Genomic DNA, 15,653 nt, shown 5'->3' on the forward strand with positions numbered 1-15,653 from the left:
GGAATGAAGAAAGTCAACATGTATGTTCCAGAACTTGCTGCCAAGAGATACTTTGGAAGACAAACCCATAGTAGTTTCAAAAGTAAATTGGACAATCCTGTGGAAAAGAAGAATTTAATTATATGGGATTTGGTGCAGCCTATGATTCTGGGCATGCAAATTTTAGTAATTGCGAAGTTACTGGTGGCTGGAGTTAAAGAAAATACTCAGACAGTATTGTTCACACCTCTCATGTTCTTGTGCTTGTTCCTTAGGCATCTATGCTGAGCTTTCAGGGACAGCATACTCTTGTCAGTCAGACCTTGAATTAAGAGCACCAACACATATGTACCCAAAAGAAGTGTGCAAAAGCAGCTTGGCTGGTTCTAGACCATCTCTTCGAATGTATCCCCAGTATTGTTGGAGGGAGGGGAGTATTTGTATTTGAGGTTTGGTGTGTAAGCTAAACTGGACTTCTCAGTAGCAGTGAGGCATGAATATCTTAGAGAGGTGCTTGGGATTTTAATTTTGGATTGTTGTGAAGTGATTGTAACTTGTGTTTTTTAAAAACACCTTTGTTCCACCCCTTTCCCAAAACCGGTATTTTGTGTCTGTCTTCCTTTGGATAAGACCAGTTCCTTTTGTATCTGTCGATCATAGCTTTAGGGTTTTTTTCCCTCCAAGGGCAGTTGCATGAAATTGCTGACTGTTACCAGGTCTTGGTTAGCAGCTGCTGATCAAAGCACTCCTCTTAACTTCCTTTTGCATCTGTGAAATGAAGCTTTGGCTTTGTCCAGTAGTAGTACTGTCTTCAGCTCAGAGATGACATTGTTAACAATTTGCAGGTGGAAAGGTTTTTATAAGCTGTTTGTTTACACCTTAAAAAAACAGTTCTTCATTAGTTGACAATATCCAGGGTAAACTGCCTTTTTTTCCAAGTCCTTACTTATTTTTGGAAGCTCAGTTTGAAAGGAGAGGGCTGTGGTGTTTTATCTTTGTTATGCTATCTCCATTAATGTCTTAAAATGCAGAGCTGCTTTTGGTTTGTTACAAAACTCTGGTTTAAAATACTAAAATATAGCTGTAGTTATCCCAAAGATAAGTAACCTTGATGTAAAGTTTTCATGTGAGGAAATCTCTGGCAATACAATTAACTCTCAATTGAACTTGTTTATTTTCACCCTGATTTGCTGTATCACGTGTCCAAGACTGAGCAGCAAAACCACCTTTGCCTATGTACTTACAAAATGAAATACTGCTTTTTGTCTCTGAGTTGTCCCTTTGCTTCCAAGGACCAAATGCCAAGAGAAAGAGCCCCTTGTGCTGTCAGCTATACAGGGTCCCAAACTTCCATTGGTAATGACAAACATTAACAAACATGTTTCAGCCTGTTTGGTGCAATATTCTGATCTGTACTGGCTGGCCGAGCCTCCCTGTGCAGAGTTATGATTTCTAAAGCTGACCGATTTTTTTTATTCCAGTCTAAGTATCCTAGAAGTGTGTTTACACAACTGGAAAGAGGAGACTTCTTCCTCTGAACTGCAACTGTCGCTTGCTTGTGGTTTGAAACTCCCAACTATTGATAAATGTAGACAGGGTTTACATGAAAAATCAGGAGGTCTCTTGCCAGTTCAATAAGCATGAAAATTGGCCTGTGGTGTTTACATCTTGATCTTTCTTGCCAGAAGTTTTGTCTCTCAAAGTATATAATCATTGTCTCTTGCCCTCTCAAAGGTAATTTTCTGGTATTTGAGTATATCTTTGGAAGAATGAGTTGGGGGAAAATACAGGCTCAAAGGTCTTGCACAAGTTTACTGACTCCTTGTTTTGGCTTAGTCTAATCTTTCCCGCTCTCCCGATTCTCCATGTTTTTCACTATGCCCAGGACAAAAGATACAAAAAAGTTTTGATCAGGGTTTAAAAATCAGAGGTGATTTCAATTGTTTTAATTTACATTTCCTATGGAAAACCAAGCCTGTGATACCATTTCATCTTGTGTTCTCAAGGAAATATGGGGCAACATTGGTGTTCCTGCAAATTTCCTTTCAAGTGTTGGTTTTGGTTTTTTTTTAAGGAGTGTAATTGCCATAATATTGTTTACAAGGGAAAAAATGAAAGCATTCCTCATGAACTTCATATTTAGTATGCACTGATTTTTTTTTTTATTCTGCTGAAATGAATAAAATAAGGAATTTTATAAGCCATGGAAAATTTGGGAATAAATGTGAAATTTTTGTGACGATACAAAATACTGATTTTCCATTTCTTTTTGTTTATCTCTGTATCTAAAACTGATCACAAACTGAATCCAATTTCTTACTCTTCACTTTAAACTAAAAAAATTCTGAGTTGTCTTTTAACTTCTTCACAAAAAAGTGTGATGCTGAGAGGATTAAATCACTAATACAACAAGAAAGACCTTAAAAAGGAGAATAAAATCTTATTGTATAGCTCCTTAAACAGACTAGTTGCCATTAGACTACTAATTATAAAGTATTTATAATAAAATATTTATTTTGAAATATTTGATAGAAAAATTTCATTTATATCCAGAGACAGCTTCAGCAATATAAAAAGGAAAATTTATAATGTTCTAAATTTTAATTAAATTTAGTCGCTTTTCTTATTGTCTCTCTCATGCTTCATATGAGTCAAAGTACGCAGCACTTGAATACAGTGGAAATGTCAAGATATTTGATATTCCATTACTTAAGTGAATTTCTTAAATGTCTTCATTGGACCAACAAATATTTCAAGTATGTTGTAGTTAAAGCAAAGTTTGAAATAGTTTAATTTTTAAATAAAATTTCTTCAGAAAGATAATGACAAATTACAATAACATTTAATTAATAACTTACTTTTACATGGTTTAACTCTACTTCTTAATACCTTGTATGCATGGTGTTCTGAAGTACCTGTTAGTGAGATAAGGGCAGTGGCTTTCCAGAAGATTTTAGTCTCAGGGCTCAATTTTCAGGAAAAGTCTTTCAGAACTTTACTGTCTTGGACTCTAACACACTTTCCCAATATTTTTAACCCCCCCTATCCTATGCACACTCCATTACTTTAGTATGACAAATTCTATGGCGATTTTGCATGGAGACCTAAACATACAGAGGTATTATAGATCCAGTATGTTCTCTTATTTTCTCTGTTTGGTATCATGTTCCTAATGTGGACTACAGAAAAACCCGTCCCTCCTGTGACATGAGGACTGGCCTGTTTACTTGAATGCCTTCAAACTCCCTCTGTGTAAGGGACTTGGGAACAAAACCTGCGAAACTTAATTGTCAATTTCCCAGTTCCCGTAGCAAAAAATGTTTAACATTTAATGAGAAAGATCTCATTGTCTATGAATCCATTAAAATATCCATCACTGCATGGGTCTTGTGCTCCTCTCAAAGAAGTAGAGTCTGCATTTCTTCATTTCCATTTTTCTTTAAAGACTGTTATGCTTTTTATGATCTTGTCAATCGAGTTCTTTATTTGGTTTATTCTACATATCTTTTTCTTCATAATAACTTCTGATGTTTGAAACAAAGGGCTTTTGCTTTCTCTTAGCAATGTTGATGCTGTTAAATGACTTCAAAATGTTGGAAAGGAAGAAAGCAGACCGTTAACCTACTGAAGTGCATTGGTATTAGGAACATTAAATATACCTTCCTCTCCTTCTAAAAATAAATAAATGACAATGGGTCTGTTTGGCTTATTCTATATGTATATTCTCAAAGTGTTAAAATTAATTTCTTGAGTCCATTTGTCACTTCTGTGCACAGTGTGTCTTTCAGTAACTTGCAGGAGACTGAGTTTCATAATTACTGTGTGTTCTTAATATGAGTTTCATATTAAGAAATTATGCATGAATTAGTTTTCATGCTAATAGGCACTTTGAGATGGGTGAGCTAATCAAGTGTAATTGTACTTGTTTAAACTATTTCTAGGTACACCCACCTTTATGGAAGCATTAGCAGCCAATGGTACAACGAACATCCAGACATCTGTAACAGGAGTGACAGCCAGCAAACGAAGGTTTATTGATGACAGGAGAGATCAACCCTTTGATAAAAGGCTACGCTTCAGCGTGAGACAAACGGAGAGCGCCTACCGGTACAGAGACATTGTTGTCAGGAAACAGGATGGATTCACACACATTTTGCTGTCAACAAAATCATCTGAAAATAATTCATTAAATCCAGAGGTCAGAACAATTCTGGTTTTGGGAGGGGAGGGGAATTTGAAGTCCTTGCCTCATTTCTGCTTGTTTTTCAGGCGCAAACGTACACAAAACACAATACAGGTTCTTACTTGCAAGATGTTACGTTTACAGTTGACTTTATATGTAATTCACTTGCATTTAAAAACTCAGTTGTCTGACCATATTGATGTGTATTGTCTTTTATAAGATGTGCAGTGATTTACAAAGTGCAACTTGAAAAAAGCTTTAGCCTCAATTAAAGCTTTAGCCTCTTTTTTTTTCTGTATTGGTTGCATATGCCATCTGCTGTCCAAGTTACAGAAATGCTGAATGAGTTTAGTTACAGATAACATCTAATAGATACTTCCTTAATGATTTAATTATCTTTGTCTAATTACATTTTTGAAATGCAAAGCTTCTAATACATTAACTTCCCCCGTTTTGGATAATGAAGAAAGTTAACTTTTCTAATGAGATGGTTGAGTGGATCCTAAGGAAAAATTAAAGATATTGGAGGGAGGTAGGGGAGAGAACAACATGCTACTTCGTAATGATGGATTTAAATGATTCTTATGAAATTTTTATTTTTCAGGTAATGAAGGAAGTCCAAAGTGCACTGAACACAGCAGCTGCAGATGACAGTAAACTTGTGCTGTTCAGTGCAGTTGGTAGCATTTTCTGCTGTGGTCTTGATTTTATTTATTTTATACGACGTTTAACAGATGATAGAAAAAAGGAAAGCACTAAGATGGCAGAAGCTATTAGGTATGTATGACTGTCTTCAGTTATCCGATGGGTATTGTTCATTATGTGGCCTGGCTTGTTCTATCTTTGTTTCAAAAGCCTCTTATTCAAAAAGATCTCAGACATTCACCTGTTATATTATAGCGTGTAGCACTTTATGCTCCCTATCCGTTTCAGTTTGGGTTGTCATTTCATGCATTTTTAATTTTAAAATTTAACTATTAAAACTGGGAGTATTGTAATGCTCCTCCAGTTAAAACCAATATTAAAATACTTCAATAGTCGTAGGGTTTCAGGAAAACAAATTTAATACACCAAAATTCAAGATGTGTATTGAATGAGTAAATTGATATAGTACGTTCAGAGAAGTGGAATGATGGACATTTTAGAGGAGTAGATTAATACTGGTGATCATCATCCCAATATTAGGTAACAAACCTAACATTTAAAAAAAATTAACTGAACTACTACCAAGAAGAGGATAATATGGAAAAAAAGTATGGATCTTGGAGACACAATTTAACAATACAAACAAGTATGTTTGAGCACTGGTTTTGAGATCCTGGTCTCTTGCATTCTTCTAGAGTATCTATATTCTTTCGGAGCCCTCCTTCTGTTGTTATCAATGGTCATGTTTCTAAAAAAAAGGCCATGGACATGTAAAGCTTCTTTTATTGGAGGCACAGTTGGTTTGTAAAGATGATTATAGTTATTTTTATCAAAGGAAATTCTTCTGTCATTTCATGTAAAAGTTGCTTATGCAGTGACTTCAGATATGGCCAGAGGCTCTTAGCACTGAACTTCTATCACTGTTTTAATTTGGGCCCTTCCAGAAACCTGGGTTTTTTTACCTAATATTCATTGTTAATAGAATGGGCAAAGGTGACTTTAAAGACTTATGAACACACACCATCCCTTTCGAATAAGGTATTTTGCATGTATATTCTAGAGATGGTCCTCTCTGGGATATTCAGACATGATTAAAATTATCTTAAGTCTCTGGATGGGATGTTTGTATGATGGCTTGCAAGAGGTGGTTTCAGGTTTGGATTTGGTTTTTTTGCATTTAGCAATTTCAGCTTACTAGAATGAGTTAAGAAGGAGCGAGATAACCTTTAGTGCTGAATGCAGTATAGTAAAATTGTCCTGTTTTGCAGAAATACAAAAACATGTAACACAGATTGGGAGCAAACTTTAAAATTACCTGTGTGTGTATTCATACATGCACGACTTTTTTTTCCTCAGAAGCTCTTAGAGGCATTACTGTTTGAGAACAGAGAAGCATCCATTTTTTTTCCAGTGGGTAGTGGAATGAATTGTCATTTTTTGCTGTCAGTGAGGATGAGAATATGCATGTGTCACCCAATAGCATAGTACCCAGACCACCCCAAAGAAGGGAGATGAGATGAGGAAGTTTACAGGTGTGTGATATGGGATAATAGAGCTCTACTATTTATCTTCATAATTTTAAAAAGCAGATTTATTTGTTAAGGAAAACTCCTCAAGGAAGATCAATAATGCTTTGCCCATGTTCATTTTTACCTTATAACTGGCACTTAGAAACACAGGTAAATACCTTATGCTGATGCCATACATAAATACAGTGAGGACCAAGCAGGGCAGTGCCACAGTTGTGGTGTCCAGAGGTGAGGAAAGGCTGCAGCCTTATCTGAGAGCTGTGGGACACGAGGTACCAAAGTGCTGTATCAGCTGATGCTTGTAGTGGGGTGTTAACTCTGCACCTGCCCAACTACTGTGATGTGCTGGGCTGGGAGCAATGTTAGGCTTTTACAGAATCAGAAAATGGTTGAGTTTGGAAGGGACATATGCAGGTCATCTTGTTCAGTCTGCACAAGCAAGGTCGCCTAGAGCAGGTTGGCCAGGACCATTTCCTGTTTGTTTGTTTGTTTGTTTTTTAAATCTCCCAAGACTGAGAGTCCACGACCTTGTTGGCCGCCTGTTTGGTCACCTTCACAGTAAGAAAGTGTTTCCTGCTGTTCAGAGGGAACCTCCCATGTTTCAGTTTGTGCCCACTGCCTCAGTGGGCACCATTGAAAAGAGCCTGGCTGTCCTCTTTGCATCCCTTTTCAGGATTTTTACACATTGATGACATCCCCCTGAGACTTCTCTTCTCCAGGCTGAACAGGGCCTGCTCACTCAGTCCCTGGGTCACTTTGATGACCCTTTGCTAGACCATCTGGAGTCTCTCTTTCACTGAGAAGTCCACAATGACACTAGGGCTGAGCAGAGGGGCAGGATCAACTCCTACAACCGCCAGACAACATTCATCCTAAAGCGGTGCAGGATACCACTGGCACTCTGCTGGCTCAAGTTCAACATGTTATCCACAGGGAACCCTAGCTCAATTTCTGCCAAGCTGCTTTCCAGCTTGTCTTCCAGCATATATTGATGGCTGAGGTTGTTCCTCCCCAGGCACAATGCTTTGCACTTCCCTTGTTGAGCTTTAGGAGGTTCCTGTCAGCTCATTTCTCCAGCCTGTCAGGATCCCTCTGGATGGCAGCACAATCCTCTGGTGTATCAGTGTGGTTTTGTACCCTGAGCAAACTTGCTGAGGATATGCTCTGCCCCGTCAACCAAATCATCAGTGAAGCTGTTGAACCGTACTGGACCCATCACTGACCCGATGGGGTGCAACATTTAAATCACTGGCCTGTGCCATGAGTCACCACCCTCTGGGCCAGCCATTCCAACATTTTTCAGCCCACCTCAGTGTCTGCTCATACAGCTCATACATCAACAGCTTGATTATGAAACTCTTAAGAGAGACAGTGCTGAAATCCTCGCTCTGAACTCTGTGTAGACAATATCCACCTCTCTCCCCATATCCACTGAATAACCACCTCATTGTGGAAGGTTATCAGGTTGGGTTTGAAAGTGATGTTACTGTGGAGATGAATTATTATGGAGTTTTCAAGGGCTGGTATATTTTACACTCTCGATATATGTAGTGAGTGCATGTTTCTGTTTCTCTTCAGGAATTTTGTGAATACTTTTATTCAGTTTAAGAAGCCTATCATTGTAGCAGTAAATGGCCCAGCCATTGGACTTGGAGCATCTATATTGCCTCTCTGTGACGTGGTTTGGGCCAACGAGAAGGCCTGGTTTCAGACACCATACACTACTTTTGGACAAAGTCCAGATGGATGTTCATCCCTTACATTCCCTCGGATAATGGGCCTGGCTTCTGTAAGTAGCTTGCAGGGTAGGGGCTGATAGCTTCACAATTCAGTTGGGATAATTTATCCAGTGTGATTTCAAGACTTTTTGCCTTCCTGTGTTGTCTTTTAATTTTTTTCTTTCTCTCATGAAAACCTTTCATGAGAAGCCACCCTTTATAGCTTTTCTGCTCCATGCTCTTACAACTTACTCTTCAGCTGCATGCACGGAACAGAAAGCAGGCACGGGACTTAATCCCACCTTTGACCCTGACGGTGACAGAAGGGTCATGTCCTGTGTACCAAGACACACCTCCCCTGCTGCTGCCTCGTGGGGACCAGCCATGGGTGTCTTGCATTCAGTGCAGCACCAGTGTGGCACTCGGTGTCACTGCACAGCGGAGCACTGTGGCACCAGCCAGGAGCAGTCTTATGCCACTATGCAAAATAACTATTTCAGCTTTCATGCACTCCTAACAAAAAGCTATTTAAGAATCTTTTACCTACGTTATTTTCGTGTTGCTTAGTGCTTTTTTCATGCTGTGTTCTTTGAAAACTTAGATCTACGTCCCATTCCAATTTGGACTGTATGAAGCAAGTGCTTGTGACTACACCTGTTTTCCAAAATTGCTGTTTATTATAAAAGCCATTTTTTCCCTGTAGGTATTTATTGATTTAAAAATATGCATTTCAGTATATTAAAACACCAGTTTTAAAAGATATAATAATTATTTGTGTCATCTTTGGATTTAGTTATTAGAAGAGAACAGAAAAGGTAACTGAAATAGATTAACAGTTATAAGAGTATCTTTAATATCTTAGCATGTTTCAAACTACTGATTGTTCCTTTCCCTTTTTATTTGGCCATCCATCCATTCATCCATCCATTCCATCCATCCTCGTCCTTTAAAGACTTGTGGTTGTTACTTTTCATTTCTTTAGAAGCTGTACAAAAAACACAAGAAGCTCTTCCCTAGTGTACTCTTTCATGTGTGTTTGTGAATGTTCTCATTCTTAAATATAAAGATTTAAATTGAAAGCTTCCAGTGGTAACAATTCCATAATGATCAGTGCAGAAAAGGGAAAAAATCCACTGTTTTTGTGCTACCCTTGGCTCTCCGCAGCACAGCAGTCTCTATGGGACAAAGCTGAACTTTACTCAGCACATTTCATGAAATACGTTCAGAATCCATACTGAAGACTTTGATAAAGAAGCATGCTTTTTGTCTATAAAAGAGAAAGAGAGAAGTCAGCAGGAAGATGTTATAAGTGAAATGTAAAACATTCAGGTGAAAAAAAAAATATACAAAAGAAAGAATTAAGGCCTCTATATGCATCATAACATTTTCTTCAAATGTATCAATTCAGCAGGAGTAGTACCACCCACCCCTGACTTTTTAAAGTCAGTCTTACAATGCAATGTTGTTAGCTGCAGCTATGTAAAAACGTTCTGTTGCAAGATTGCTGGAAATATCTTCCATGTGGGGTCAGTCACCTTCTGTGAGTGAGCAGGTCAGTCATGGGTGTTTGGGGTTTTTTTCCACAAACATTTTCAACCGTGAGTTTATTTATTACTTTTGAAGTAATTTGAAGCCCAAACCTTAGGATTCAAAACTGATACTGCCTTGGAATTACCAAGAATTTTAGAAGTGTCCCTAAACTTGGCTTTTGAGTTTTGAAAATAATCTGTAATGGACATTAAGGTGATGTCTGTATGGGGAGAGGTTATTATGTGTCTGCCATGGAGTTCTTGCTCTGGTTATCTGGTCCTAGATACAAAGCTGAGGAGCTGTGTGATCACACATCACACACTGGGTCTCCCTGCCAGTCCCCAGCACACTTGGCAGGATTTCTTAGCTTTTCTTTTTATCAGTCATGAGGGAAACAGGTTCCATAGTGCCTGGTGTCCACATCACAGCCAGCATCAGAGGCCAGCTGCCTCCTGATCATAGTGCAAGAGAGCTGAGGTGCTTCATGGCCCCTGGTGCCTGTGGCCTTGCACAAAAGGACCCTGGTGAGCCTCAGAGCCCTCACTGGAAAGAGAGTCCAGAGGTCCAAGTGAAGTTCCTCTGTGGAAGGAGATGTTTTCTACTCAGAGTAGAAAATAAAGGTTGCTAATGAGAATCTTAGAGAAATATTTTTATCATACTAATTTCTATTGCTGTAGAATATTTCTTGGAAAGTAACCACCAAGTGAGTTAATATTTACAGCAGGTACAAGGCATGATTATGATGAAAGCTTGTTTAGCAGTTGGTCTCCAACAGATTTTGTGTATAGATCAAAAGTGAAGATGCCGGAGCAAGACATTTCCCTTCAAAACCTGTCAAGTGAGAACATCAATGGGAATGCTATTTTCCTGTGAGATTTTTATGCTAATATTGTGTTACAGCTGGCAGAAATAAGATAACTGCACCGTTCTCATTTATGGTGTTTCATGTTCAGGAGAACTCAGCAGTTGCAACTAAGTTTTAGGGGAAAAAAAGTTGTTTTCTAGTATTCGTTTTTATCCTTGCAAAGATACATGTGAAGAATATGTAGACCTGACCACCTGCCTTAAATGTTTGCCTGTCCTAACTGCTAGTTAGATTGATTTCACATTTTGATCTTTCATAGAAATGTTAAGTGTTTTTTAAATTATTTTGGAGGAATAATTTTTCCCCAACTGTGTAGGAAAAAGGATTTCCATTTTTAGACAACCATGTGTACATCTCTGGTTTTTAGCTGGCATTTCAGGTTATTATTATTCACATACATTCTGGAAAATGAGAAGGAATGGTTAATGAACCTTGCGTATTTGATATTGTCTTCCTAGAAGGTAGAACTCTAGGGTACAGAACTTGATCATAGTGCAAGAGATTTCGGTTTTTATAAACTAATATTTGTGAATCTTAGCTTTCTAGAGTAACTGAGAGATGTGCTGATGGTAAAATCACAGGGAAATACACTAGGAAACTGTTGGGTCTTTTTCTTGCATTCCTAATGGACTGGCAGTCAGGAAGCAAACTGCCAGTAGAACCCAGACTTTGTATTTTGTTACAAAGGAACAAATAAGAGATTGCAGAGTTTCCAAATTGCTGTATGTGTAAAATGGCAATACCAGAAACACAGCAGCATAACAATTAATTAATCATTTATTAAGTTAATAATTAATTATTTTGAGATCCTTAACTGGAAGTTGCTGAAATAATTACCAAAATTTCCAGTATTAGAAAACATTAAAAACCTCAGTATTTTTCCCTCAGAAATGTTAAACCTGTCAGGTTTGTGTTTTAGAGCAGCCTTATTTCCTATGTTTCAAGAATCCAGTAATGGGTTTATCATAGTTTTTCAGTGGAAATAAGTCATTACAAAACAATAACACTGATTTTTTTTCTTGAGGTTGACTCTTACTCTGACTTTTTAATTTCCACTGCTGGTTTCCATGTAAATGTCACTGCAAACAACTGCAAACTGTGTAAAAAACTTCAGTAAAGCTAGAATTAAAGTGGCTGTTGGACAAAGCTTTAATGGGGAAATCGGTAAATAGTGGACTGCATTATAATTAGAAATCAAAAACATTTACAGAACTAGAGTGAGCATCTTCATCATTGCATTAAAGGTAGTATTTGATGCTGAACCTTAAACCATGTGCAAGATCTTTTAAATACTGGGGGTTTTAATAAGACTGCTGCATTGGATTCTGAAAGGATTTATAACTTCAAAATTGGACTCTTGAAGAAAATATGAATGTTTGTTTTCTGTGAATTTGGTCAGAAATTGGAATACATCATTATAAAGGGCAAGCTGATATATTCATTGCTGTTTTACAGATTTGCCAGGGTTTATAACCTATTCCCACATACACAGATAAACAAGTCAGCAATACTGCAAGGAAGCCAGAGCCAACAACCATTCATGGCCAGGAAATCACAAAAGACATTTCCACATTTAACCATTAATCATAGATGTCCATATTTCAATAACTACTGACCTAGTACTGGTCAGCAACACAGGCCAACCAGCTGTAGGCCAGTATTTCTTTCTTTTTTTTTTTTTAATTAAAATTTGGAAGAGCTGTAATAGAACTATTTCCAACAGTGCAGGCATTTTTCTTATTTGTTTTGAACATTTTTCCTTTGATGAGTTTTGTCTCATTACATTTCATACCAGAAGTAACTTTTTATCCCTTCAGGCCAATGAAATGTTGTTCAGTGGAAGGAAGTTGACGGCGCAGGAAGCTTGTGCCAAAGGACTCGTCTCCCAAGTGTTCTGGCCAGGAACATTCACACAGGAAGTAATGGTTCGAATTAAAGAACTTGTCACATGTAATTCAGTTGTAAGTTTCCTTTATCTTCTTGTATTTTATGATTATATGAATAAGAACTAATCAAAGTAATATTGGACTGCATCTTTTTGTTCTGAAAAAAAAAAGGTCTTTTCATGAAACAAGGACTCCATTATAGTACAGCAATGTTTTCTGACAGATTTCTTATGTATCTTTTTGGGGTTTTTTAAGATTCTTTTTAAAGTTTCTATCTGACTCTTCTTAACTACAGTGTGCTGTGGCATTTGATATGGAACATAAACCCATGTTAGATTTTTATAATATAATTTGGTATTAACATAGTTTCTGAAGTCCAGCTTACTCTAATCGACAATATAAACAGTTGCCTTAACATCTGCACAGAAATCTTGAGTTAGCTTGAGTTCTAATTTAAATTATCTAAGAAATAAATACAGTCTTTGACATTATGCTGGATGTCGTTTTATGGGTAACACGTAGTGGTTGTGTGCACTACTGGCAGTTGCACCAAAGATAGCATGAAATAGTGCTAATTTTAACTTTCTACAAGGAAAGGTGCAATACATATTAACCGTTCTGTGCATTAGCAATTTTGGATTTTAAAAGCAAATTACTCATTTTCTAAAAAGAAAAAACAAATGAGATTTTTTTCCAGTGTATTTTAAGTGCTCAAGAAATCAAGATCTGTCCAGTTATTAGAGCAGTTTGGGATAATAGTGTTATGATTAGCCTTTGCTACTATGGACTTGCACTTTCCTGTAGTATATATATATAACCATATATATATATATTCATAGTTATTTTGTGATTTTCATTATTTTCACACTTCTGTGCCCTTTTAAATTGTGCTGGTATAAGGTAAAGGAAATTTTGTGGGATGCCACAAGGAAGATGACTATGAGAAACATTTCTTACAGTCATGGTATGTCCATGAATTGATAAGCTTAAGTTGATAATCAGCTCCAGGATTTGTCCATTTTAAACCAGTTATATGCCCATAGAAGCACATGGGGTGTTCAGGCAATACTAACCCAACTCCCACTTTTTTGATTTTGGCCTAGGTACTTGAAGAATCCAAAGCTTTAGTACGTAACATCATGAAGGTGGACTTGGAACAAGCAAATGAAAAGGAGTGTGAAGTTTTGAAGAAAATCTGGGGCTCAGCACAAGGGATGGACTCAATGTTAAAATATCTGCAAAACAGAATTGATGAATTCTGATGAGATACCCATGACACTGGAATTGTATTTCTTGGACATCAGGGCAAGCAAAATATGCCCATTTTAAAAAACCTTATATAAACTAACCCCTTGCTCAGCTTGGGAACAGGAGTGGACACACCCCTCTCTTCCCCTTTAATTGTCAAGGGGTTTAAAAGTACTGTATCTCTTAAATTTGAACAAAACTCCTTTCTCCCTGATTGTTACATGCAGATATATACACACACAAATGTATGTGTGTGCATATATCTATATATGTCTTTTATATATATATATATTAAAAAAATGTAATATGTGTGAGAGTGTGTATGTAGACACACACACACAAGGTAAAAAATGATAGAGTGCACTACCAAACATCTCTTTAAAAGCTCTAGTTTTTGTTATCTTTGGCTAGTACTGTATCAAATAGAGAATTAATTAAAAAGTGAGTGGTGTTGCATTATTTTCTGTGTGGCAGGGAAGTCTGGAATAATGCTTTTCTTTTTCATGAGAATACAGAACTGAAACGGGTATTAGCCAGCCCTTGCTTTCTCTGCCCAATGAGTCAGCTTAGAGAAAAGGCATTGTCTCAGAAGAAGGTTGAAATACCTCAAGTAATGGAACATTCTAAAATTTTGGGGTAACTAAACCCTGTTTTGCTAAATCACAAATATCCCCAAAAAGAGAGTGTGCTCAGGATTAATGCTAAGGAAACACTCTGTTGTTTTTTGGGGGGAGGTATAGAGGGGTGGGAGGAAGGGGCAGGAGTATGTCTGATTCTTACCCAGACAGCATGAAGAAACCACTGTCTCTTAGGGAAAGGGAATGCGGAAGAGCCAGATGGAAGAGGAAAGGAAAAAAAAAAAAAAAAAAACAACACAAAAAAGCTTGTTTTGCAGTATTAGTGAATCACTGAATATCTTATGTATGAATATCCTAAGTTATAAGTTAGTTTTAGTGGGTTTTTAAAAAGCCTCTCTGGGTTGGGTTTTTGTTTGTTTGTTTGTTTTGTTGGGTTTTTTTAATAACTACATAAGTGCTTCTGTTGCTGGGTGAAAATACTACTTTATATACAGTTTGAGTTTTGTTTTTGGTTCTTTTTTCCTATTTGCTGGTTTAATTGATGTATTACACCAAAAATGCATTATATGTTCATAAATTTTAGGTTCACTTAGAATATATTATTTAATAAGTTAAAATTCTTTTGGCACACTATTAAGTAAAAAAAAAAAAAAAAAACTTTAAAAAAACTACCTTATATTAGATGTTTAATGTTCTTTGTCTATGCTTTTTTTATTATTTGAAATATACACTATATGCAGTATGGTGTAAAAGAGTGCCCTGTGTAAATAGACCTATTTTGCATTCCTTTCAGGAGTGGTTATTGATTCCTGACTGCAGATATCTATTATTACTTGGGTATCTGTGCTTGCAATCTTATTGAATGTATTATGAAGAATGAAAATTAAATCAAACCTTATTTTTGTACAGTTTTGAACTTTTTACTTGGAACTGACCCACCTCCCCTTCCCAGTGGAGAGCTGTACAGTGTGTAAATCTGCCTTTACCTTGGATTGGTACAGTATTTTTGCATCTGTGGGACCTACTTCTTTGTTCTAGTAGTTTGAACTATATATAAACTGTACAATCTGTAAAGTTTTTATAGAATAAATATTCAGCTGTGAAAACTGGTTAAATAAAACTAATATTTCTTAACACATTTTAAATGTGGCTCTCTCACAGAGTTGTCTTTTTCAGACACTTCCGTTCTAATTTTAAAGTTGCTGAAACAAAGCTTTAGGCTTTAATATTTGTTTTATGTTGTTTAAAAAGCTCTTCATTACCTTCAGATTAAAATTTGAATATTAATTTATTGATGTAAATTTTACAGAAGTTTTTTGTTATGGGGAAGTAGATGGGGAAAGAAGACATGGGAAGTCATTCTACTTTTAATTATTTTGTTAGAGTTCAAACTAATGTTCAGTAAAATTTTTTTGCAATCTCTTAAAAAAGACTGTTTTCCTTACAATAGTGGGGGCTAAGTTAGAATTCCTTGGCTGAATTTGATGTTAGT

The 15,653-nt window shown here is 36.7% G+C and overlaps 1 protein-coding gene across 1 annotated transcript in view; it reads left to right on the forward strand.

Annotated features, from left to right (window-relative positions):
* Window positions 1-15,306, forward strand: part of CDYL (chromodomain Y like) — a 112,767-nt gene extending 97,461 nt beyond the window's left edge. The window contains exons 3-7 of the mRNA XM_066187559.1: window positions 3,921-4,177; window positions 4,767-4,939; window positions 7,915-8,125; window positions 12,267-12,410; window positions 13,439-15,306. Of these exons, the coding sequence (XP_066043656.1) occupies window positions 3,921-4,177; window positions 4,767-4,939; window positions 7,915-8,125; window positions 12,267-12,410; window positions 13,439-13,597 (944 nt within the window). The 3' untranslated portion in view covers window positions 13,598-15,306. The remainder of the gene's footprint in view (window positions 1-3,920; window positions 4,178-4,766; window positions 4,940-7,914; window positions 8,126-12,266; window positions 12,411-13,438) is intronic.
* The last annotated feature ends 347 nt before the right edge of the window (window positions 15,307-15,653 follow it).

Source organism: Chamaea fasciata, unplaced genomic scaffold (genome assembly GCF_029207755.1).
Source record: "Chamaea fasciata isolate MVZ Bird 193981 ecotype frontalis unplaced genomic scaffold, bChaFas1.0.hap1 SCAF_1, whole genome shotgun sequence".
NCBI lineage: Eukaryota > Metazoa > Chordata > Aves > Passeriformes > Sylviidae > Chamaea > Chamaea fasciata.